General features: G+C 41.6%; 1 protein-coding gene across 1 annotated transcript in view; it reads right to left on the bottom strand.

The window, feature by feature from the left end:
• Nucleotides 1-24,993, bottom strand: part of DNAH11 (dynein axonemal heavy chain 11) — a 293,212-nt gene extending 268,219 nt beyond the window's left edge. Inside the window, exons 1-5 of the mRNA XM_065583334.1 lie at nt 23,957-24,993; nt 20,865-21,005; nt 8,978-9,174; nt 5,624-5,813; nt 3,784-3,883 (exon numbers count right to left, since the gene is read on the bottom strand). Coding sequence (XP_065439406.1) covers nt 3,784-3,883; nt 5,624-5,813; nt 8,978-9,174; nt 20,865-21,005; nt 23,957-24,184 — 856 coding nt within the window. The 5' untranslated portion in view covers nt 24,185-24,993. The remainder of the gene's footprint in view (nt 1-3,783; nt 3,884-5,623; nt 5,814-8,977; nt 9,175-20,864; nt 21,006-23,956) is intronic.
• Nucleotides 24,994-27,004: the final 2,011 nt, after the last annotated feature.

The raw sequence follows: 27,004 nt of genomic DNA, 5'->3' as shown, positions 1-27,004 counted from the left end.
AAACCTTCAACTGGTGAATGGAATGCCATGATGGCATCTAAATAAACCTTGATAGAGCTCAGGGACAGTCCCATAGATTTCAGGTTTAGTAGGTAGTCGAGGATGGATGTCAGGGGAAAAATTAGTAGGAGATATAGTGTGTTTGAAATGCTTCCACTTCTGCAGGCAAGTCCTATATGTGGTAGGTTTCCTGCTATTTAAAAGAACCAGCTGGAGAACACTCCTGGGAGAACACTCCTGCTCTAGGCCCAAGAACCATCGAGGAGCCAGACCTTGAGGTGCAAGGATGATATATTGGTGAGCATTATGGAGTCTGACTCCTAGGTCAGTCATTAGAGGACATGCAGAGGCAGACATGTCACCAGATGGATCAGGGTCGGGAACAGCACCTGTCCCAGCCATGCCGATGCTATGAAAATTATCACTGCTTTCTCTTGTTTCAGTTTGAGCAGGGCTTTGTGGATCAGAACTCCATTTCAAGCCACCAGTGGTTGAGAAGGTACTAGAGTGGTGTGAGTCTGTTTCTGCCTAGATACCCTCATACCAGAGCACAAAGAGGCATATGGCACAGGTGTGTACCTGCAGACACTACTAGCAGAAAAAAAATCTCTTATTGAGAGTTCATGTCAAGATATGTGTGCACCTGTGGAGAACCCATAGGGACAATAACTCAAAGAAGTAGCTGGCTGCTTCGATTTCTGATTTGTACCCAGAACTGCAGCATCCCAAAAGCTTGGCACATAGCAAAGGTCATAGCTGTTCCTAAGCAAGGGAAACCATTGACAGACCCAAAGAATTACTGATCAGTTTTTCTGCTGTGTGTTACCTATTAATTGATTAACAGACTAATCCTGATGTGGATTAATGAGCTAGCTGAACCTCAGCAGCCTCATGTTCAGGCTGGATTTAGGAGGGGACAATGCACCCAAGATCAGCTACTTCTTCTAACTAAAGATACAGAAAATGCATTTGAGCCTGGAAAGAAAGTTGGTCAGTGGCATGCTGTCTAATTATGCAACACATGCATTAGATGCCCCAGAAGAATATGAAAGCCCTGAATATGATTTCCCGACCTGCTATGCCCATGGAACGATTGCATCTGCTCCTCGAAAGCACATGGAGGATGCCATTTTGTAGAACAAAATGCCATCCTCTGCACAATGTGACTCGAACATGTGAGGTCACACCTTGCATGAAAGTGTAGAATTGCATGCCTTACTAAGAATTTCACAGCATGCCACTGACATCGGTGCAGTCCTTATCAATCTGATGGAACGAAACTCTGCCCACGAAACTGTGTGGCATATTGGGCTGACTGCCAAGCTACAATAGAACCTCAGAGTTATGAACACCAGAGTTATGAACTAACCAGTCAACTACACACCATATTTGGACCCAGAAGTATGCAATCAGGCAGCAGCAGAGACCAAAAAAATAAAAGGCAAATACAGTACTTTGTTAAATATAAATTACTAAAGAGGGAAAGTTTTAAAAAAAAAAAAGATTTGAGAAGGAATCTGTTTCTGTACTTGTTTCATTAAATTAAGATGGTTAAAAGCAGCATTTTTCTTCTGCATAGTAAAGTTTCAAAGCTGATTAAGTCAATATTCAGTTGTAAACTTTTGAAAGAACTATAATGTTTTGTTCAGCATTACGAACATTTCAGAATTATGAACAACCTCCATTCCTGAGGTGTACGTAACTCTGAGGTTCTGCTGTGGTCCTTGTAGGCTGATGATGTGGTTCATCCAAGGTATGATTAGCAACCGAAGCTTCATCCTGCAAGTTGGGGAGAAAGTCAGTCACTTTAAATGTCTCCAAAATAGCCTTCCATGAGGGTCAGTTTGGGCTCCCCTTTTGTTCAATATATACACATATGACCTTCTTGAAATGCAGGCCAAGAAGTAGGCATATGCTGATGACCTCTATATTGCCAACACTGGAACTTGACCACTTGCTTCCAGCAATGAAGACTAATTCTCAATGAAACCAAGAAATTGGGAACTACCTTCCATCTAAACAATCTTCTTGCCAATCAACCCATTTAGATTCATATCCAAGAACAGCCACTGCCATTCCATTCAGTTTTCACATACTTGGGAGTAAAACTCCAGCATAGCCTGACATACTGGCCTTACCTGCAACACCTGAAAATGAAGTTCTCTTCCTGTACTGCCTGGATATGAAAACTGTGAGGAGCCTCCTGTGGCACAGATCCTTTGGTCCTTCATACATCCGTACTGGCCTTGGTGTTTGATCCAGCAGAATACTGCTCTGCCATCTGGGGGTGCAGCCACCACACCCAGCTTGTCAACATGGAGTTGAATTCAACCACTTGTATTATTAGTGGCTGTTTGAACTATACACAAACCTTCAATTTGCATGTACTAGTACACACAGCTCTGCCAGACCTTTAACAAGATGCCATTACTGTTAAGTCTGCCTGGAGAGCTGTGACAGATGAACCAACCTATTAAGTCTCTGAGAACGAGGCATCAGTCAACCAGACAGAAAACAACACTCTGAGCCAACTCAAAGGTCTCCTTGTTTTCAGGAGAGGAATCCCAATTTTGTGGTGTGACACCATGGCTGTTCTCTCGACATCCCTTTGCTACAACAGTTCACACACTCCAGGACAATAGTGCTACTGGCCCTTTAGCGTGCATGGACAATCAGCACCACTAGGGAGCTGAAAACTACATCCTTACAGTGTGGAAGCATCGATGGGAAAGACTAACACACTAAGTAAATTCAGGAGTTCATCACTGCACCTGTCTCCTTGATCAAAGATCCTAGACCAGGCTTACTAGGCTACTCTCTGGCTCAAACAGAATTGCTGCAACCATACATTGGCTCGTCCTGCTTTCCTCCCCATACTGTGACTGTGGAGCAGCATAGCAGATAGTAGTCGTGAGGCAGAAGAGTGGCATCTAAAGGGCAGTTTACAACACCTAGCCTCCCTTGATATAGAAGGTATCATCTGGTTATAGAACCTGAACATCAAGCGCTGACATCTGCATACAAGAGAGAAAGAGACCCATCCATAAAATGGGCATAATTTACCTGCTTAACAGGGATATGAGGCTGAACTGGGACAGTACAACCTAGTGGAGAGCACACTGGACTGGGTCTCACGAGACCTGGATTCTAATCCCGGCTCAGCCACTTGACCTTGAGCAAGTCACTTCACCTCCTTGAGTCTCATTTTCTTGTCTGTAAAATGAGGCTAACAATACTTACCTCCATTGTAAAGCACTTTGAGAATTACTAATGAGAAGTATTATGTGAGAGCTAACTATTATTGTTTACTAAGCTAACAACTCATAAGATAAATGGCACTATAAGAGTACAAGGCATTTTTATTATATTTCATTGAAACTTCATTTGCTATATATAAAATACAAACTAATAATAAAGGAATATTTAGCTAATATACTAAGTGCACAGTTAATCATGTTAGCAATGAGGTCTGCATAACAGATATAGTACATGTGAAGACTCAAAATAATGTTTAGAAACACACACGCTAATTTATTTAATTAGTGCTATATCTCTCCCTGACTTTTATGGAAGGAAAAGTATCCACATAAACGTTACAAAAGTAAATAATGAGCAAAGTCTAAATACAAAGCGGTTTGATTTAAGGTGTACATGCTCCTCCGGCACAGATACAGCTTAGCAGTGGCATAATTATAGTATTATTGCAAACAGTATTATAGATTATTCTATAACACAAACATATAAAGGTAGACAAAATATAAATTTCATTCAAGCTACCCTTACCATCTTCTACGTCCTTCAAAATGTTCTGAGAAGTAGGATAATAGCTGCTCTCTTTGGCTTTTAAAATCTTAACCATTTTTTGAACAACAGGAGACTGAAGCTAGAATCAAAACAAACAAAAATTTTCAGTAAAGACCAAATTAAATTTAAGAACATTTCTGTCACAAAGTGGAGTATGTTGTCTACTTGGATATAGAGAGTGAAATCAAAAGTTTTACTACCAACTTCAATGGAGTCAGGATTTCACGCAAAGTATTTAAAAAAAAAAAATCTCAAGTACTGTATATGCACATTGATTTCCATGGACATTGGATCAGGCCCAATGGAAAAACTCCCATTGACTTCAGTGGGTAATGGGTCAGGCTCTCTATGCTCATTTTATCCAATTTATACTGGAGCACTGCCAATAACCAGGGTAGTGGAAATACAGAATTAAAAAGAGGATGGTAACATCTGTTTTCCACCTCCAAACAATATTTCATATTTAAAATGTAAATAATCTTAATAGCTGCACAAAGTTTTAATAAAACACGGCTGGAGGACTTGTAATATCCATTTTAACAAGTCAGTATTTTGAAGCAGCAGCCTCCATTCCATAGCTAAGGTTGAAGCAACTTTCCCATTATAAGCCTGATTTTCAAGCCCAATTTCTTCAGAAAGAAATCTTTCCCCCTATGTAGCATTTTCTGGGGGGGGGGGAGACATAGGAAAAGTTTTCTAAAGCTCTGGATTGAGATTTTCAAATCAGCACAGGGAAGTTAGCCATACGCATCTTAAAATTAATGGAACACGTGTAGTTAAATCCCCTGTACAGGTTCAACCATGATGTTTCAATTTTTTTCTTTGTCATTCAAGTTTGTTATTCATAAAGTTTTCCTTATTATTTTCTGGCTCTTCATATGTCTCTAAAATGGCTTGGCCTAGGAACTCCAATTTTATTTTACTGGACCTGTGAGGGAAAATGCCTATTCGTATATTTATTTCGGTGGTATTGTTTCGGGTGGAGAGAGTGCAAAGATATAGACTGAAAGAGGCATAGTAAGAGTTACTATACCTCAGAAAGATACAGAGTAGAGGAAAGGCTAAACACGAATTGGAGGGATGGGGAACAAATGAAAAGGAGATAAAGCACATTTATTAAAGTTTTTTCCTAGTAGGCAGGGTTGATGCAAAATGATAAATAACTAAGTTTTTTTGTTTGTTTGTTTTAAAGGATTGGCTAAAACAAGCTGTGGGTTCAGAAAGTTGCGTGTGGCCCCCCCCACCTATGCCACCTCCTCCCAATTTTTTATTATTATTTTCAAAGAGCACGGAGGAAGTTGATCTGGGGGGAGGCAGGACATAAAGGGAACAGGGGAAGACAGAGAGGGATGCGGGGACTCAGGGGCATGAAAATGCATGAATACAGTTCCCCTCCTCCAGATCTTACACAACCACCTCTTCTAAACTTCTGTTGATCATTAAAAAAAAAAACCCAACCAGATAAACAGGGTGATTCCTAAACAAAAAGCTCATTTAATGAATTTAGTTTGAAGGTGTGTTTCAGTGGAGTCTGGCTAGCCACCACAAAAAATTATGCTTTCTTGACAACACACACACGTTAGATAATTTAGAAATGAACAATTAAGGGATCCAGACAGTTCCCCGCTACCATGTAGTCCTTCATCTCTATCAGTTCCTGTTATTTACACCATCACCCATCCTTAACTCCATTTTGCTTGGGCATATCTATGGAGCCAAATTAATCAGAAATCCAGATCTTCAGCTGTGCCCATTTTCTATGTAGATTATTTGAAACACTGAAAACAGTGGCTCAATTTGCATGCATGAAAATACGTACTTGATCATATATGCACAACAAATTATCTTTTCTTGTCTTCCAGAAGTTGAGCTCAGTTTGGGGATCTGAATGGAGGCCTTGCAGAAGAGGTTGAACAGAATCCCTTCTTAGTATGTCACGTATCTGATGCGACCATTTAATAACCATAGATTCAATTGCATGCAGCACTGTCCTAGCATATGGATATTGTCTGAAAAATAGAAAAAAATTATCAGTGTTTTTGCTGAATTACAGATGGTGTTCCGGGGCAGTGGTGTGGCAATAGGTGTCCTTGTCCTTCTCTTTACACTTTATCATGAACACTTTAGTGTGAACACCTAGAATACTGAGTCCAGTGCTGGCCAACACATTACCAGAAAGATAAATTCAAACCACTACAACTAAATGATCAGCGAGCCAAAAGGATTGATTTATGAGGAAAGAATAAAAGAGTTTATTGACTGTCAGTAAACAGACTACAATTTTCCTCAGATCTATACACTGTTCAAAGATATTGGCCAAATACACCTCTACCCCGATATAATGCGACCTGATATAACACGAATTCGGATATAATGCAGTAAAGCACTGCTCCAGGGGGGGCGGGGCTGCTCACTCTGGCGGATCAGAGCAAGTTCGATATAACGCGGTTTCACCTATAACGCGGTAAGATTTTTTGGCTCCCGAGGACAGCGTTATATCAGGGTAGAGTGTACTCCCCATGAATAATTCTTGGTTTGTGAGTGTTCAGTATTCAAAATCAAAGTTTTGTTGTTCAGTTTACTGGTTCCAAGTCACATGATACTGTTCCCATTTCTTGACTGGATGATTATAAGTTACGCTCAGGTTTCCAGTCCAAATATTCAACATTTATGAGTTCAAAATTCACTTCCTATGACTATTCCTTTAATATTTCCTAACATGCACTCTTTCTAGTAACATTCCAGCCTGTTTGTTTGCTATAATATACAGTTCAGGGCCCACAAAGACAAGGAAGGGTGAAGGCAAAGCTGAAGTAAATTATATTTACAGACTATTAAGGTGTGCATCTATCTCTGACTATGAGATATCAGCAGGTCTATACATGATCTTGTACAGAAATAACTAAATTAGTTTAGAAATTCACAATGTTTGTTGTTTCAGTGCAAGTCGGTGTGTGGATATTCTTCATTAAAAAATTAAAGTTTTTACTTCAATGTCATTTAAGGGGTTAAAAAGCCATTATTTACAAGAGTTGTGAATTTAAACATATTTAGTTATTTCAGTGCAGGTTTGTGTGTAGATAAGCCCTAACTTTCTCCTTTCTGTCTGGGACCCCTGGCTTTCACCTCTCCTGTCCTCTTCTGTGTCTAAAATGCCTGCATGAAATCATCATCTTGTCCCACTGCCCTTCTCACACCACACTGCTCCTGTTGTCTTGCTATCGCTTAATACATTAAATTCAAGAAGATGGTCCTCACCTGCAAGGCTCTACATAATCTTGCCCTGCAACCCCAAATTTAATCTAATTTCTCTCCATTCTCCTTCCCAGTCCTTTCACCTTACTCCACTCTGCAGCTCATTTTCCCATTTTTGGCTTCATGCTCACATCACGCTGCTGGAACACTCCCTCAGTTCCTCACTCACCAAGCCCTTTCTCTTCTCTTTCCACCTAGCAAAGCGGGGCTTCGTTCCTGATTGAGGCCCCACACATTACAACAATAAGAATAAATCCTACCCTTCTGAGCAATCCCTCATCAATAATCTGTGGGCAGACAACCTGTCCTGAACTCTTGTCATGTGTTTGTCTTATTTAAAATGTAAGCTCTTTGGGGCTGGAATGTGTCATTGCCATGTAAATTTATGGTGCTTTAATACTGTTTATTGAAACCGCAATGACCACTACCTGCTCAAAGGATGATATCAGAAAGGACGGACTTTCCTGGACGTCTAAATATACATCTTCCAGAATTTAAGACAACCATCATGTCTAAATATAATAGAAGATCAGGGCAGACCCTCAGCTGGTGTAAACTGTCATAGCTTCATTGACTGCAGTGGAGCTCTACTATTTTAAACCAGCTGAGAATCTGGTCCCATATTTCAGTCCCTCCAATTAACATCAGAAAGATTCAGGTAAATGATGACAAAAGGCACTATTGTATCATATTTTTCTATTTTCTTAACTCTGGTTGAAACAGCAGCAGGTGGTCTAAAATAATTTAGCATTATGGCTACTAAATATTAGAAAATAAATCAGTGCACATATTGTGATACATTGACTTTCTTAGAAATAAAACAAAAGAAATAACCTGAGCAATGTAGCACACACATCCCTTTAAAACAACACATGTACTTTTATGTAATAACAATTGAGCGTAATAAAACAAATAGCATCTATTATTTCAAACAGTAGCATTGTAAAATATTGCCCAAGGGATACAAAAATTACATTTGTTGTGCAATAATTCTTCTCAGGGATTATATCTCTATTTAAATATTTTTCCTTCCCTCAAGTAGTATTTTACTGTTACTGTCCTTAAATCCAGGCACTATATATATACATAATTTCATGAAAAGCAGTCTTAAAATTAAACCCCTCTTAATCCGTGTGCGTGACACCAGCCCTGCAAATTAGAACATTCAACCAATCACTGCTGCTCCCATTGAAACAGCCACTGAAGTCATGTTGAATGAAGAGCACTAAGAGTGAAAGGGAAATACATAGTAAGTGGAAAAGAGATAGGGGAACATGGAAGGGGAGCGAGAGAACAGGCTGCAATCCAGCAGAGCACTTAAGCACCTGCTTAACTTTTAAAGCACTTGAATAGTTCCATTGAAGGCAATAAGATTACTCATGTGATTGAAGTTAAACTTGTATGCAAGCACTCTGCTGGATCTGAGCCACAGAGAGGAAGTAGTAGCTATTGGTAGTACATTCAAAAAAATAATCCAAAAAATAAACTATCCATATTTCATACTATGAGTCTATAATTTCATGTAGAGATTCTGGTGAATACACAAACAACTTTTGCCTTGCTCTTGCAGTTAACTAGCCACCACTAGAAGCCCTTGAGGATACATTCTATGTAGCCTCTCATATGCCAGAGAGCAATTTCAGTGTTTAATTTAGTTATTTTGTAAAAATCTCTGTTGGCATTTTGAGGCAACATAATTTGGGACACTCTTTAAAATGTTCATGGGAGTGATATTATAACCAAAGTGTTCCAAATTCAATATAATTAATATTCCAAGTTTAATATCAAAAGGGATATTGTTAATATTTACTGATACATTTATTTCACTAATGCAACTAATACCAGTTTAAATTTCTGTGGCTGAATGACCATCAGGTGCAGTGGCTCTTAGTTGTATTGTATGTGTTGTGTTTCTTACTTATTTTCAGTGCACATCTGATGCAAGTCAGCCTTTGCTGCAACTGTTGGAATGGGAAGAAGGGTTCTTCCTGACATCATTCCCTTCATAACATGCACCTTATTTTTCATAATTTCCACATGGCGTTCCATATCTTGTGAAATAAAATGTGGCCAGGATCCATGGTTTTTCTTATTGGAAAGAACAGGCACTAAAACCTGGAGGCAGATCAGGGAAAGAAAGGTTACAAATCAGTTAAATGTTTAAAGTTTTTCAGTGGTACTTCACAACATACGGCTTCTTTAAATCCTGAGGGAACAACAAACACACACCAAAGTTAAACTAAAGCATATGTCAGAAACAAATGATTACTTAAATCAAAATCAACTTTTTGATTTTTAATATATACTTTTCTGTTGATATACACGTGTTCAAACCTATTCCAATTGTGTTGTACGCAAAAAGAAATTAAATATGTATTTACACTCCCCACAAATCAACTGAGCCCAACATTGAGGTTCTTTTTCAGAAAGCATGAACTATACTACTTTTGCTATTTCTCCTCCACCTTTTCCCCACAAAAAAATAGGAAAAAAGAGGGACAGAAATAAATAGCCAAGTCTCTGCATCCAACCTTTCCCATCAGAGGGCACAAAATTATCATCAACATCCCAGTCCCCAAGTGTCTTGGTTTAATAAACAAATAATGAGTAATCCCTAAATATAATTAAATTTTCTGGTCAGGTTCAACATTATATTTAGAATAATCTCTTTGAGTAAAAATACCCTTCTATAATAAGCCTTTGTAAAAAAAAAAAGTTTCCATTAGGGCAAATGTGTAGATTTATCTGTGACTGAATACTGCATATTCAAAACATTTATTTTTAAAGCCTTTAATTCCTTCATATCAACAAACATTTCCTAACTCCTAGCTACATTTTCTATAGTGCATATCACTGTACTTTTGAAGCACTTAAGCACATGATTATTGCTCACTGAAGTTTACAATTAGACATGTGCTTAAGCACTTTGCCAAATGTGGGTAGCTCCTGCTTAAGTGCTTTTATGAATCAGGTCTAAACCGTGAAGAGGTAAATTAAATCTGCATACCAATGTCACAAAGGGACCTTTTTTAGGATTATTTTTATTACATTAGTGCACATAGATCCCAGTCAGGTTAGGGCCCCATTAGGCTCAATATTTTACAGCCATGAAACAAACAATGAGCTCACCAACTTAGGCTCAAATGCTACAAACAGCTCATACAGAGCCCCACTGACTTCTGCCTGAGCAGGACTCCTTGTAGGATTAGGGGCATTCGTTTAAAACAAGGCACAACAGGGAGGTGAAATGAAGGGCGAAGGACAGGGAAAACAATGATACAGTATAATAATGTTTTTGCATAGACTGAGTGCAAAATTTGTAGTTATAAACCTTGATTCTAGTTGTTGTGTTAGAGACAGATGAACAGATCAACAGTGGCCTAAGCTCCTCACCTGCCTTTCTACTGTCAGTTGTTCTGTCGTGTTCTATAGGCATCATGGTAAAGTGTATGTTAAGAGAGGATGTGGCACAAAGCATACCCAGAGCATGCCACCCCACAAAATGGCACTGCAATCACTGCACTTCAGTCCCCTCTTTGTTGTTCAGTAATCACTATGGTCCCCAGGTGTGTGAAAGAGATCTTCTTAAAACGATAACCACTTAGAAATCTGGTGGAACTTCTTGGAGTTCACTGAAAGAGGATTGTCACCCATCATCAAACCTGATAGTATTCAAAGAAAGTTCTTAAATTAAGGATGGGAGAAACCCCTTCAACAAGGCCAATTTATAATTGCGTATATACTGTACTAAGTTTCTCTCTATTTAAGTTCATATAAAACAAGTTTTATATGATTTCTGTTATCAAAGAATGGATCTGTTAATAAACTGCATTAAAAAAGCAAAGAAGAGAAGTGAAAAGTGAAAAGAAAAAGATCCTCTTTATTCTGTGATGTAGTTCCAACTGCTTCTGCACAACAGTGAACTTCCCGTGTGGGTGAAAAGATGAGCCAGGTAAGGTACAGTTTCTACTACCACACAGCCTCCTTGAATCTTCAGGGCTCTCATGCACGCAGGAGTGGGTGTGTTTGTGTTTATTAACTAGCATTCTTCCACTTGGGATCTAATTTATTAAATCCTTACAAAATAAATAACATTCCTCTGGCTCTTCCAGGCACAAGATCCTCCTTCCCTTAGGGCTTTCCAATTACCGTTGGTTTAGAGCTTCAGGTCCTATCTCTCTTAGGCCTTGTCTACACTACACAGTTTTGTTGACAAAAGTCAGCTTTCGTCTACAAAACAGTGAAGGTGTACACACAAGAATGGTTCTCCAGCAGACTTAACTCCCCTGCTACGCTGACAAAATAAAACCATGTGGACGAGTAACAGACCTTTTTGCGACATAGTTAGAGCGACACAGTGTCAGTGTAGACAGTGCACTTGCTTATACTGCCCTAATTGCCTCCTGGAGGCGTCCCACAATGCCCATCATGACTGCTCTGATCAGCAATTTGAACTGTGTTGCCTACAGGTACACAGGCATGCACCTCTTTCCAGTTTAAAGGCCTAGGGATTTTTGAAAATTCCCCTCCGTTTTGTGGGGAAATAGAGCAGGCGGGCCTTCTTTTTAATAGCCAGAGCTGTGAATCTGAAGGCCCCAAAATAAACCCTCCAACAGAGATCTGTTATGCTAACCACCCTTACACAAAGCAGTACAGGCCAGGGCCTGAACTAGACTACACAGCACAATTCCCTGCCAAACTCAGTCAAGGGTCATGACCAGAGGAGGGGGCGGGGGGCAAGGAGGGAAAGAATAAAAAAAAGCCCCAGCAGCAGCACTAATGAAATATGTTCATGACTAATGAAATATAATAACCAGTTGTGTGAAGCAATAGGTAACTTTAGCTAAATGCAATTTCTTAACTCATGCAGCTTCTCCTGTACATCCTGGGTTATGAGACACCAGGTTTGATTACCCCAGCCTGTGGAAAAGGTTGCTAATATTCAGAAATCTCTCCCTAGGCACGTGTAGTGACCCTCTTCACAAGCCTTCCAGACACTTTGTCCCTTCTTGCCCATTCCCCTTCCCACCCCTCACTGCATTCCCCCCAGCCAGCCGAACTCACCATGTCTGGGACTCTCGCTCAGGTGTGTGCTAGCAAAGGGACAGTGAAAAAATGGTGTGTGTGACTTTTGTGATTTACAGCTTTGAGTGCACTCTCAATACTGTCTCTGTTCATTATTTCTTTGGCTTCTGCAGATGTGCCCTTGAAGACCAACTCCTACAACACCAGCAGAGCACCTCTGTCAGATAAGGAGGCGAACCAGGAGGAGTAAGGAGAATATGTTTAGAGAAGTGCTGCAGTCAACAGCCTCAGCACATAGTGAAGCAAGAGCGTTCAGGAAAACAATTACTAAAAAACTCAGGCTGGATAGCCTGGAAAGGAGACATGGACAGGAGTGGATAATAAAGCTACTGGAGGGACAGAGAGAGCCTCAGGTTCCTCATAGTGCTGCAGTCTGAGCACATGTGTGCACAACTCCCCCTGCAGCCAACATAGAATATATTGCCAATATAGCCATTCCATGCCCCCCTAAACTCCAACACATTTCTTGCATGTTCCTGTTCCATCAAAGCACCCCTTCAATCCACCCCTAGAGACTGGTTTCCATGATGAAAGCTGGAGTTACACACAGCTGTGAAAGCCTGAAACAAGAGACGGCTCCTCATTGCCATATTCCCTGTTTGCGGGGGGTGGGGGGGGGAGAAAGTTTTTTATCCTTTAATTAAGGTCTAGTCATTGAAACAAAATGAATCTTTATTTGCGTCATGCACACAGTAGTTGCTGCTAAACTTCAAACAGTGGCTATAAGCAGGAACATTTGCTCGTTACAATTAAAAGCACAGGAAGCAAGCATTACAGGGGTCATTTAAGGCAGCAAGTAAATATTGCAGCACGTTGTAGGGATAAATGTGGAAATATTTTAGGATCTCCGTCAAAGTTCATAAATGTCTGTAGTTTTAGGAATATATGCAGCCAGGATGTTTGCATCACATAAAGACACATTACGGGTGCTCTTTGTCAAAAAAAAAAAAAAACTCCTTCAGCGCCTCCCTGATTCTAATAGCCTCCCATTGAGCAGCTCAAATTGCCCTGGTATCTGACTGCTCAAAATCACCAGCCAGACGATCCACATCAGCACTCCATCCCTGCGGAAATTTCCCCCCTTTGCTTTGCAAATGTTATGCAGAGCACAGCAGGCTGCCATGACCATTGGAATATTTTCCACATTTAGGTATAGCCTGCCAAAAAGGGAGCACCAACAACCTTTTAATCTGCCAAAGGCACATTCAATGGTCATTCAGCACCTGCTGAAAATGTTGTTGAAGCGTTCCTTGCTGCTGTCTAAGTTACTGGTGTAAGGCTTCATGAGCCACAGGAGCAAGGGCTAGCTGGATCTCCCAGTATCACTATGGGCATTTGCACATCCCCCATTGGAATCTTCCTAATTATGCATGCATCATGTACCTTCCCTGACCAACCTGCATTGATGTCAGTGAAATTGCCCCAGTGATCCATCAGCGCCTGCAAGACCATGGAGAAGTAGCCCTTTTGGTTGATGTACTCTGTTGCAAGGTGGTCTGGGGCCAAACTTGGGATGTGTGTGCCATCTATCGCCCCACCACCATTTGGAATCACATTGCTGCAAAGCCATCAAGTATTTCCTGCAAATTATCCAGTGACAGTCCTTCGTAGCAGGAGGCTATTAATGGCCTGCACACTTGTCTCACCCCTCACAGTTCCAGGAAGATGGCTTTCCACATCCAAGATATCTGCAGCCACTGCTCATTATCCCATACATGCACCACAACACGATCCCACCACTCAGTGCTTGTTTTCTGAGCCCAGTATTGACAGTCAACCATATGTTGCTGCTCTGTGAATGCCAGCAGCAATCTTGAATTGTTTCTTTCCATTGCACACAGCAGGGCAGGCATCACAGATTCACTTTGTTTCCCAGCTCATGAAATACTGCAAGACCAACCGCGTTGTGTTCCTAACACTCATTACCAGATTGGTCAGCAATTCAGGATCCATGCTTTCAGGCAGAGATGGTGGGTGCATAGTTCACAGGGACTAAGAAAAAGGCAGGAAATGAAGTCAGTGGAGTGATGGGATGGAAAGAACTGCATCATGAGACAGTGAGCATGCCCCCATGATAAACTGCAATCTGTTCCCAGATCTCCAAGCGGTAGATGGTGGCGAGTCGCACAGTGGGATAGCTACCCACAATGCAGCTCTCTGTTGATGCAAGAGGACTGACTGTGGATGCGCTCAGCTGACACAAGGAGCATTGTGTGGACATGCACAGCCGATGTAATTAAAGCAGCATATGGTTATCAATGTAACTTAAGTCAACTTAATTCTGCATTGTAGACAAGGCCCTAGCTCCCTCTGAGCAGAGACACTCTGCCAGTCCCATTCCAACCTTTGGCCTTCTCTCTAGAGAGACATTCCTCAAGGAATCCTGATGACAGACTCATAGAAGATTAGGATTGGAAGAGACCTCAGGAGGTCATCTAGTCCAATCCCCTGCTCAAAGCAGGACCAACCCCAACTAAATCATCCCAGCCAGGATTTTGTCAAGCCAGCCCTTTAAAACCTCTAAGGATGGAGATTCCACCACCTCCCTAGGTAACCCATTCCAGTGCGTCACCACCCTCCTAGTAAAATAATTTTTACTAATATCCAACCTAGACCTCCCCAACTGCAACTTGAGACCATTGCTCCCTGTTCTGTCATCTGCCACCACTGATAACAGCCTAGCTCCATCCTCTTTGGAACCCCCCTTCAGGTAGTTGAAGGATGCTATCAAATCCCCCCTCACTCTTCTCTTCTGCAGTCTAAATAAGCCCAGGTACCACAGCCTCCTCATAAGTCATGTGCCCCAGCCTTCTAATCATTTTTGTTGCCCTCTGCTGGACTCTCTCCAATTTGTCCACATCCTTTCTGTAGTGGGGAGGGCCCCCCAAAACTGGATGCAATACTACAGATGTGGCCTCACCAGTGCCGAATAGAGGGGAATAATCACTTACCTCGATCTGCTGGCAATGCTCCTACTAATGCAGCCCAATATGCCGTTAGCCTTTTTTGGCAACAAGGGTACACTATTGCTAGATATCCAGCTTCTCGTCCACTGTAATCCCCAGGTCCTTTTCTGCAGAACTGCCACTTAGCCAGTTGGTCCCCAGCCTGTAGCAGTGCATGGGATTCTTCCATCTTAAGTGCAGGACTCAGATTTCTAGGTCACTCTGGACCCTATTCCTACTCTCCAGCGTATCTACCTCTCCCCCCAGCTTAGTGTCATCCGCAAACTTGCTGAGGGTGCAATTCATCCCATCATCCAGATCGTTAATGAAGATGTTGAACAAAACTAGCCCCAGGACCAACCCCTGGAGCACTCCGCTTGATACTGGCTGCCAACTAGACATCGAGCCATTGATCACTACCCGCTGAGCCCGACAATCTAGCCAGCTTTCTATCCACCTGTTAGGGTTCCCTCCCGACTCTGAACTCTGGGGTTCAGATGTGGGGATCTGCATGAAAGACCCCCTAAACTTACATTCCACCAGCTTAGGTTAAAAACTTCCCCAAGGCACAAATTTCTTGCCCTTGGATGGTATCACTGTCACCACCAAGTGAGTTAGACAAAGATTGAGGAAAAGGACCACTTGAAGTTCCTGTTTCCCCAAAATATCCCCCCCAAGTCCCTTCACCCCCTTTCCTGGGGAGGCTTGAGAATAATATACCAACCAAATAGGTAACCAAAGTGACCACAGACCGGACACTAAAAACCCAATCAGATTCTTAAAAAGAGAACTTTATAATAAAGTAAAAAGTAAAAGCAGCACCTCTGTAAAATCAGGACGGAAGATAATTTTACAGGGTAATAAGATTTAAAACAGAGGGTTCCCCTCTAGGCAAAATTTTAAAGTTACAAAAAAAAACAGGAATAATCCTCCCTCTTAGCATAGGGAAAATTCACAAGAATAAAACAAAAGAATCTAACGCATTTCCTTGTTATTACTTACTATTTCTGTAATATTAGATGTATCATTTCAGTAGGAGCTGGATTACTTGCTTGGTCTCTCTCTTTGTCTCAGAGAGAACACCACACAGAGCACAAAGCAAAAACCTTCCCCCACAGATTTGAAAGTATCTTCTCCCCTTATTGGTCCTTTTGGTCAGGTGCCAACCAGGTTATTTGAGCTTCTTAACCATTTACAGGTAAAAGAGGGATTTTAGGCTACTCTTAGCTGTATGTTCATGACACCACCTTATAGTCCATTCATCCAATCCATACTTTAACTTGTTGGCAAGAATACTGTGGGAGACCGTATCAAAAGCTTTGCTAAAGTCAAGGTATATCACATCCACTGCTTTCCCCATATCCAGTTATCTCATCATAGAAGGCAATCAGGTTGGTCAGGCATGACTTGCCCTTGGTGAATCCATGTTGACTGTTCCTGATCACCTTCCTCTCCTCCAAGTGCTTCAAAATGGATTCCTTGAGGACCTGCTCCATGATTTTTCCAGCGACTGAGGTGAGGCTGACCAGTCTGTAGTTCCCTGGCTTCTCCTTCTTCCTTTTTTTAAAGATGGGCACTATATTTGCCTTTTTCCAGTCATCCGGGACCACGCCCGATCACCACGAGTTTTCAAAGATAATGGCCAATGGCTCTGCAATCACGTCAGCCAACTCCCTCAGTACTCTTGGATTCATTAGATCCAGCCCCATGGTCTTATGCATGTCCAGCTTTTCTAAATAGTCCTTAACCTGTTCTTTCACCATCAAGGGCTGCTTATCTCCTCCCCATACTGTGCTGCCCAGTGCAGCAGTCTGGGAGCTGACCTTGTCTGTGAAGACCAAGGCAAAATAAGCATTGAGTACTTCAGCTTTTTCCCACATCATCTGTCACTAGGTTGCCTCCCCCATTCAGTAAGGGTCCCACACTTCCCCTGACTTTTTTCTTGTTGCTAACATACCTGTAGAAACCCTTCTTATTACCCTTCATATCCCTTGCTAGCTGTAACTCCAATTGTGCTTTGGCCTTCCTGATTACACCCCTGCATGCTCGAGCAACATTTTTGTACTCCTCCCTAGTCATTATCAAGTTTCCACTTCTTGTAAGCTTCCTTTTTGTGTTTAAGCTCACTGAAAATTTCTCTGTTAAGCCAAGCTGGTCGCCTGCGATATTTGTTATTCTTTCTACACATCGGAATGGTTTGTTCCTGTGCCCTCAGTAAGCCTTCTTTAAAATACAGTCAGCTCTCCTGGACTCCTTTCCCCCCCTCATATTAGCCTCCCAGGGGATCCTGCCCATCAGTTCCCTGAGGGAGTCAAAGTCTGCTTTTCTGAAGCCTAGGGTCCATATCCCACTCCCTGAGTTCAAAGCTCCCTCTTCCTTCAGGAGCAGGTCTCCCCAGTCCTCCTTCCTGGCTGGCCCTGGTGACCCATCAGCACAGTTCTCTCACAGAAGAGCCTCCCTGCAGCTCTCTCCTGACCCTAATCTCCCTCAGCAGATGGTTACAGGACTCTGGCACCCATTCCCAGCATGGTTGGTGAGCCGTCTTAGAATTTGCACATATTTTTCTTCAAAGGGCTGTGCCTTGGAACAGATTAGTGTTAAACTGGATATGAAGGATGAGTCAGAGTTAGACTTTATTAAGAAGGCTACTCTTTAACCTTTCCAGATCTATGGAAACTGCTACGGCTTGATTTTGTTTTGAAGGGAAAGTGAAAAGGAGCAAGTTGTTTGATTTTTCATTTTCTTATTTTTGTTGAATACTCCCTTGTGGTATGAAATTTTATTGCATATTGTGAACAACTTTTTAAATGAGAACATAAGAAACTCAATGAAATTTCTTGTTTATATACTAAACAGACATAATGAAGCTGCTTTTAAAATGACTGACCTTCCAGTTTCTCATCCATCCATACTTTTACTACTTTTAAAAAGTAGTAACTGCAGTTTTGTTTTCGTTTGCTGAAGTCTTTGACATGCCCTCTAATATAGATAATCAGCAACACATGAGTCGTCTCAGGTTATGCAAGATCTTTAAATCAAATATTTGAACAGGTACTACTGTTGTGAAATTCTCAGTTGATTTCTGCAGAATGTGTCAGGTAAACAGCTAGAGTAGCACTATCAGTATGGTTTGTCACAACTAAATTCCAAATGCTTGTTTGTTGCTGTACATCCTCTATAGCAACAAACCAGGAAAAAATAATTTTTAATACTAAATACATCTGAACAAATTGAATGTATAGACAAACCAAATACATCAGCTTTCACAAAGGACAATAGGCTCCCAAGTAAATGTGGAATTTGTGGCCTCACTCCCTCTCCATGAATTTAAAAAACAAACAAAAAAACACACCACTTGACTTTGCCAGCCTCTATAAAAAAAAGGGATTTCCAACGAAATGTGAGAAACCCTGCCTCATTGAAGTCAATGGGAGTTCTACTGACTTCAGTGGGGCCAGAATTTCATCCTTTATCTTTCCAGTGTAAGTTTGCTAAAGTTCTATTGCCTCTTTTGCTCTTAACCAGCTTGTTTCCACTGGCCAAGACAATAACTTCCTCCTGAATGACATTGCCACCCCAAAATAATGACCAGTTCAGGATCAACAAAGTCACTGGCCAACATAGTGAGAATCTACTGTGCCCATCTAGTCTTAGCGTCTATCACTAAGAATTTTTAAAAATAATTTTTGGATTACTACATCTTAATTGCACATATTTTTCACCTTACTGAAACACAATTGATTATATTCCTAATTAATCAAACAATTTGAAAATTAAATTACATTTATAACATTGAAAAAGAATCATGCAAAGGGAACATTTTTGGAGATGTATTAATATACTCTCATTTCTACTGTGTTCATTTTCATATTTAAATTCCTAAAGTCCTGTTTTTCTAATGCTTACCAGGAATTTTAAGTTTTTGTATTCTGACTGAGCTATTTTCTTACTAAGGACTAAATTCTGCCTTGAGTAACAGTGGTGTAAATCCAGAGTAACTTGATTTACTTCAGTGGATTTACAGCACTGTAACTCAGACCAGAATTTGACCACATGTGAGTGTCTTAACTGACTGCCAGGAGGAGCAGTGACTAACATATGAAATATTTTTAAGTACAATTTTAAAAGGAGACAGTGGTCTTGCTATAGACCCAAACACGAAGAAGTGATACCTGGAGATCTGGGGAATCAAGCATTTACATCTGTAATTAAAAAAATGCTTTTATTCCAACCATAAGATTCCAAATGCAACTTTAAAACTCAGAGCCAAATTCAACCCTGGTGCAAGCACTGATGTCAAACATGTTGCACTACTTTTTCAGCATTGAATTTGATCCTGAGAGCCTACCAACACAGACTGTAAAAACTAAAGTAAAGTGTTTTGGATAATATGACTATGTATCTATGTAACAGGAAATTACATGTATACCAAATGAATTATTTCTGATGTCTGTTTGATGCTATGCAACTTATCTCATCCAGTTACTTGTTTTCATATTCCTCCTTTTAAGAAATAGAATATAACCAAAAAGTTACAAGATTTTAAAACTTTGCATATATATTTATTTATCTTTTGATTTACATTTCAGAAGACGGTTCAGCAAAAGTGGAGTAAAATTTTGGCTGAGATCTACTGGAACTGAACTCCTATTAGTGGGAAAAACTTTTTATATACCCCTCTCACCGATCCTATACTCCCTTCCTCATAGTTACTGGAACTAAGGGTGGGGTGGGGGGGGAGGAGGAGGGAGGGCTGCCGCACCTCCTGCCCCGGACTTGAAGTGGTTTCCATCATATACAGGGTTTAGAGTTTGGTTCAATGGCTGTCAGCAACCCCACCATACAAATTGTTTCAGTGCCCCTGCCCTTCCTATGAAATAGTTATAGATTCATCAGATGCAAAAAAATTTTTGCTCATGTGACTGTGAAAGCTATTTTTAATTATTAAAATTAACATAGTTCTGACCTGGAGTAATGACTGCATATACTCTTAACTTTTGGCATGCAACTGCCATCTGCTATTTCGATATTCCTGAATGAGGCTACATCTACACTACAGGGGGGAGTCGATTTAAGATACGCAAATTCAGCTACGTGAATAGCGTAGCTGAATTCGACGTATCGCAGCCGACTTACCCCGCTGTGAGGACGGCGGCAAAATCGACCTCCGCGGCTTCCCGTCGACGGTGCTTACTCCCACCTCCGCTGGTGGAGTAAGAGCGTCGATTCGGGGATCGATTGTCGCGTCCCGATGGGACGCGATAAATCGATCCCCGAGAGGTCGATTTCTACCCGCCGATTCAGGCGGGTAGTGTAGACCCAGCCTGAGAGATAATAATCAGCCATAGGAGAACTGACTCCTAACCCATCTTTCATGCTGACATCCTTTGGACAAGCGGAGTACTGTACAATGTCCCTCACAAAATCTTGGCTACTGAAAACAGATTCTAGATGCTTGAACAGAATGAAGCAAGCACGTAACCTATTACAAGCAGGTTATACAAAATGTTCAGTGTGTGCTTCAAGCTTCACAACAATTCAGATGATGAAATCACTTCAATTACAATAAATAAATAATTAATAATATAACATATATTACACTACCCATCCGTTTGTGATATGTCTAAGCAACAGAGTAACTGCAGTTTTATTGTAATTTTTTTTTTATTTGACCAGTGTAAGCATTATTTTTCTGCTGTCCACTATCTGGTGGAAATTATAATAAATGCAAGACTCAAATTTTAAGTTTTATCACAAATGTTTAGTTATAAATACCTCTTCTATTAAATCAACTGTATGCTCAAGTGGTGTTGCAGACAACTCTTCAAATACCAGCTCTTTTTTGTAATTGTCTGTTCCGATGCGTTCCGTGGTCTTCATAATGCAAACTAATTTATGTGTTACATCACTGGGTATCTAAAACAAGAGAATCATAGGTTATCGGTTCTACAAGAATATGATCTTTACAGTACAAAGTAGTCAGAGAATAAACACCAATAGCTGCCTTTTAGGTGACATACAATATTGAATATTGGCTACCACTCTGATACAATAGTGAGGTCCTGGTCAGGCCTGAGTGGAGGGAACAGGGCACAGAGGTACAAAAATAGCTGGCAGCAGAGCAGCCTGGGACTCTGAAGCACCTTTTCATAATCCCTGTGCTGTGCGAGTGTCCAAAAATCTGTACCCAGACCTTGGACTTGCTTTAACGTCTGATTTTTCACCTGCCTGTGGTTGATCTTTTGAAAATAGGCACCAGTTAAAAAAAAAAGAACCCTCAAAAACAAGAACCAAAAACGCTATTTTATATCATATTGATAGAGAACTATGGCCACATTTTCAGACAACAATGTGCTTGCATCTCGGGGATGGGTGAAATGAACCCCATACGTGATGTCTGTAAAGTACTTTCAGATGATATATAGGGCCAAATTCTATCCCCTGATATATGCCCATAACTTCCGCTCAATACAAGCTAAATGAATGTTTCTGACAGCAGTTTAGCGTAATTATTAATTCACATCCAACAATACATTAACTCTTTCCAAAACCATATCCCTCTTCATGAAAGTGTTAGATGGACAACAATCTGGCCCTAAACTTTCAATTTTACGTTTCTTTGAGGTGGATGTATTTCATCATTTGAGAGTTATGGAATTTGCCATTGATTCCACCCTTGTTCAGAACGTGCTCCACAATCTAACCTTTCATTAAAAAAAAACAAAAAAAAAACAAAACAAAAAAACACAACACACACACACAAGACTTCCTGGTTGCAAAAGAAACTGTACAAACAAACTGAATGCAACAACTGATACATTGTCATCTTCCAGGGTCTGCAGACAGCTGAAATCAAAGCTTCAAGACATTCCTAACCAACTGCCAAAACTTTCACAGCTTTACCCCGGACAATTTCAACAATGCTACAAACCTACGTGTTGCCAGTACAAAATCTGAACAATAACTGAAAATGTGGGGATAGTGTAAAATAAATTGAATTTAAATACAGAGAAAGACAGAGCTAGTGTACTGACTGTTATTTATATTCATATTTAATTAATTAAAAACCCTCAGTTTAAGCGACCATATATTTTTCAGTCTGCCACAGAAAGTAGCTGTGCTTGCAGCAGAACTCAGATCCGGTTTGCCACAAGAGGCTTTGACCAGAGCCAGGCTTTATAAAATTGTCCTATAAACTGTTTTTAAAATACAAAGCCACAAAGGTGCTCCTTTTCTGGATTAAGTCACACATTCAAGGCAATATTGTGAAGATATTTTAAGACAAACTAATGACATTTACTATAATTAAGTGGCACAGGGTGGCCATGGAATGGCCCGCATCAGGCAGTGGCTTGGAGCACCCATTATTGTTGTGCGTACTCTTGTCCCATTGGTTTGATATAGATTTTCTGTTTGGATTCTTTGGCAAGGGACATAAGCGATAGCAAAATAGTACTCCAAGGGTCAAGAAATATGTGGAAAGAGGGCTACAGGTGAGATTTTTTTTATTAATTTAGGGAAACTGGATAGTATACTGAACAAAGTAACTCCTTTTATTCCCCTAGAGACCCAATTCTGGTGGTAGAAACTGTCTTGGAGGACAGTTATTGCATTACAGTGTTAATGATAAGCTGATAGCCAATGATCAAGATAATTCAAGGACAAATTATTATATTTTTAATCTCCAGTGATGTAGATGTACAGAGGGTATTTTAACTAAGTGCATTGATATCTTTAGGAATTGAGGTATTAACTAAGGAACACACATATACAATATTAGGTACTCTCAGTTACTTGCGTTCCTAGCTAAAACCAGTAGTTTGTTAGCTATTACATTCCGTGGATGATGTCTTGGCCTCACTGAAGTCAATGGCAAAACTGCCATTGGAGTTCAGTGGAGCCAGGATTTAACCCATGTATTTTAAACAGGATAGGCTAATAGTCTAGAGGGTTGAGTCCTCTCCATCACTCTGGACCAGACTGGGCCCCCATACTCACACTGGTGAGCAGTTACTCCCATGAGTAATCCAATTGATTTAAATGGATCTATTTGTGTACTCACAAGTGTAAGGGCCTGTCTGTCCCAATATGATCCTACCTTAACCAAATCACATTTTAAATCCAGTGATACTCAGATCTGAGTGATTCAGGAGCCAAATTAGCAGTCAACATTACCCAACAGAGCCATAGTACTGTGAATTCATTGTTTCCATTTACTACAATGCTATACATAACCATTCTCACAGCAAAGAAGTTAATAGTACAAGCTGCTAACTTAATAACACAGTAAAATATCCTGATTGGTTAGTAATTAAATCACTGTTTTAATCATGTGATGCAAATTACCACAGGAGACACTTTAAAAAAGCCACTTGCTCCTCCAAAACCTGAGTCTGAATATCACTATTTAAGGGAAGACCCCGGCCTTAAGAAAAGGGATAAGAGCACCAGAGGGGTGGAAAGGAATGGCTGACACTGAAGTGGTTTCTACAGAGTGCATTAATGCTAGAACATCTATACTAAAGATTAAAGTGAAATTAACTTCAATAAAATGTGTTCATATATTTCCACTTATTTCCCCCTTAGAATCATTGCAGCGGGGACAAAACCAGAAGGGTCTAAACATTGTTGGTGATGGTGGTTCAGATAAAATTAAACTCTGCTCCCAATTTATCCCATCTCTACTACTATTAAGAGGCTTGACTCCATTCATCGGGAAGTCCTAACCCTGAAAGAGCCAAGCCGTGGGATCGTGCTTTTCATGGCATGTCTTAAGGTCTCTGTGCTATAAAACACTAGCAAATATATTTGCAGCATCCCGAAGCCCAAAGGGTACCGTATTTGTAATTCAAACTTCAGCACCTTACCTTCTGCATAGCAGTTAACGTTCCTGCCAGAGGAGAGCAAAACAGCAAGAAAGCTGGTTCGGTTTTATCCAAAAACTCCGCCAGGATTTTCTGGTTCTCCTCATTTTCAAGATATTTGCTCCATTTCTCTGCTTGAAAGTTCAGCAAAAGTGCCAAACGGCGCCCCACAAACTGGACCCTTTCCTCCCCTGAGAAACTTTCTTCCTGCGCAGCCTCTTCCTCCTCCATCTCCAGCCCAAGAATTGGAGGGGCTGGTGGGAGCCGCTGAAGCGCAAGTTGCTGCTCAGGGAATAACTTGTCCCTCTCCTTCAAACTCCCGCCTGCACAGCAGATACCACTGTGTGTCCCCTGGCAAATGCACCAGCCCTGGTTGGCCCGGGTGGTTTGCAGTTCAGTTCCCTCTACAGCCCCAGCTCGTCCCGCATTACAAATCCCCTCAGCTCTCTAAAGTTTCCGTCCTCCCCTGCCCTGTATTTGCAGTTCGCCTGCGGCTACCTCACTGCCCTGTCTGTGGTCCCTGACAAGCAACCAGGGCACTAGTTACATTGTTGCCTGCTGCAGCCTTAGCTGCCACAAATTGCAGGGCAGCGGCGTCCGGTTTCCCTGGGGATGACGGAGCCCCTGGGACAGCCGGCCCCGCCTCTCCGGGGAGTAAATCACACCTCTTCCCAATCAGGGCACCGCCTCCTGGGAAACCCCCCACCGTCACCCACCGGACTGGGGGAGGGGGCGGCAGAGAATTTTCAGCTTCTCTGTGGAGCCAGTTGGGTTTGGGGGGCTCAGAATAAGGTCGGAGGGGTTCACGTTCTCTGATACAGTTCCAAGTTCAGCCTCCCTCCTCCTCCACCCCCCTATGGCCGTTCCCCCGACCCGGCCAGGCACCCGCGCAATGGTGCAGGCTCCATGCGGTGAGGCTCTGGCTGGCCGCTCAGAGTCCGGAGGACGCTGGTCCCCTCCCGGGTGAGCCGAGAGCCCAGTTGAATAGGATCCTGGCCGTGCTGGATGTGAGGGGCCTGTCTGTCTGCGCCTGGCGGGAGGAGGGATACCACGCCCTTGGAGCACAGGAAGGGCAGAATGAGGAGATTTAGGCGTGAAATGCGCGCTCCTCCTTGTGAATCCCAACACCCAGGGTTGTGGGACAGCGTTTATAGACCGTTTTGTTTTTTAAATGGGGGGGGCGGGGGGAAATGGCAACTTTGCAATTAATAACTCAGCTGCTTGGTGTTGCAACAACAAAATGTAACTACCGGTAAGACTAAGTGACTAAGACTACAAAACGTGTATAAAATGTCAGTGTGGAAAAATAATGCTCCACCTTTGCACTTTTTAAAACAGTACAGTAGTTAGTCAGCATGTTTCATACCCAATACTCAAACCTGAACATGCATGTAAGATTGTAACAAGATTCCAAGAAAGCACATTATTCTAAGTACAGTGCAATGGTTAGTTTAAAGATATATACGCATGCAATATTTGTATATATCTAAATGCCACCGTTTGGTGGATTATTAGGGCCCTACAAAATTCACACTCCATTTTGATCAATTTCACAGTCATAGGATTTTAAAAATTATAACTTTAATGATTTCAGCTATTTAAATCTGAAATTTCACGGTGTAATTGTAGGGGTCCTGACCCAAAAAGGAGCTGTGGGCAGGTCACAAGGTTATTGTAGGGGGGTTGCGGTACTGCTACCCTTATTTCTGCGCTGCCGTTGGTGGCGGCTCTGCCTTCAGAGCTGGGCAGCGGTGGCTGCTGGCCAAGAGTCCAGCTCTGAAGGCAGAGCCACTGCCAGTGCAGAAGTAAGGGTGGCAAAACCATACTACACCTTTCTTCTGCTCTGCTGCCTGCAGAGCTGGGCCCTCAGTCAGCAGCCACCACTCTGGCCGCCCAGCTCTGAAGGCAGTGCAGAAGTAAGGGTGGCAATACTGTGACTGCCCCCCCCCCCAAATAACCTGGCAACCCCCCTGCAACTCCCTTTTGGGTCAGGACTCCCAATTTGAGAAAGGCTGTTCTCCCCCTGTGAAATCTGTATAGTCTAGGGTAAAAGCACACACACACAAAATAAAATAAAAAAATAAAAACCAACCAGATTTCACAAGGGGAGACCAGATTTCACGGTCCATGACACGTTTTTCATGGCCATGAATTTGGTAGGGCTCTAGTAATAATTTACAGAACCCTTTTCTTATAGGTCAGCAGTTCAAATATAGCCAAGATGACTGAGAATTGATACCGTGAGTGGCCTATCAGAAATGGGTGGGTAGTCTCAGTCCAGTCCCAAGTGGACAGCTGTATACAAGATTACCAAAAAAGGAAAATCCCTCCCCCAATCAATAGATACATAAATAAACCCACAGAAAAATATTTGGGGAGATGGCAAAGGTGTTTTTCAAACACACTTTTAAAATGCTAACAGGAAGCTATTCATCAAAAATAAAACTACTTTAAATAAAAATAAGATTAGAAAATGTTTAGCTTTATCATTTAAATTACACATCATCTTCTCTTCTCTTCTTTCCCTCCACCCCATCTCTGTTCAGTGCCAGTGGTACCAGCTCCTAATCCACCCCTTTGATTTCAGTACATGCCCCACACACTCTCTTCACCTCAGAGCAAGTGAAGGTTACACTCCACTATTCTTCCACAGATTTAGACACAACTGGACCTACTTATAACCACATTGGGGCCAAATAGCTAGGAGAAAAGTGCAGAAAAGTAGCAGCACAGAAAGGTCACTGAACTTGGCTTGTGGTATGGAGGGCAGTAGAGAAGAGGGAAGCATAGGGCAGCTGGTGGAAATAGAACATACCGACCCACTTGAAACTGCTCTGTGTTGAGTCAATAAGTAAATGGGTGGTATATTGAGGCTTAGATAGAAACAGAACATGTTTATTCAAGCAAACACACAGGGGGAGACTCCTTGCCTGACAGAGTTTTACTACAACTGTGCATGTGGCACATCATTTCCAGGCAGCAATGGAGCAGCAGCTCCACCTGTCAGAGTAGTCAGCTGCTGCTGCTGCTATGGTAGGAGATCTATTCCAG

Source organism: Chrysemys picta, chromosome 2 (assembly GCF_011386835.1).
Source record: "Chrysemys picta bellii isolate R12L10 chromosome 2, ASM1138683v2, whole genome shotgun sequence".
NCBI lineage: Eukaryota > Metazoa > Chordata > Testudines > Emydidae > Chrysemys > Chrysemys picta.
Note: the sequence above shows the minus strand (reverse complement) of the source record. Positions and strands in the feature narration are given on the sequence as shown.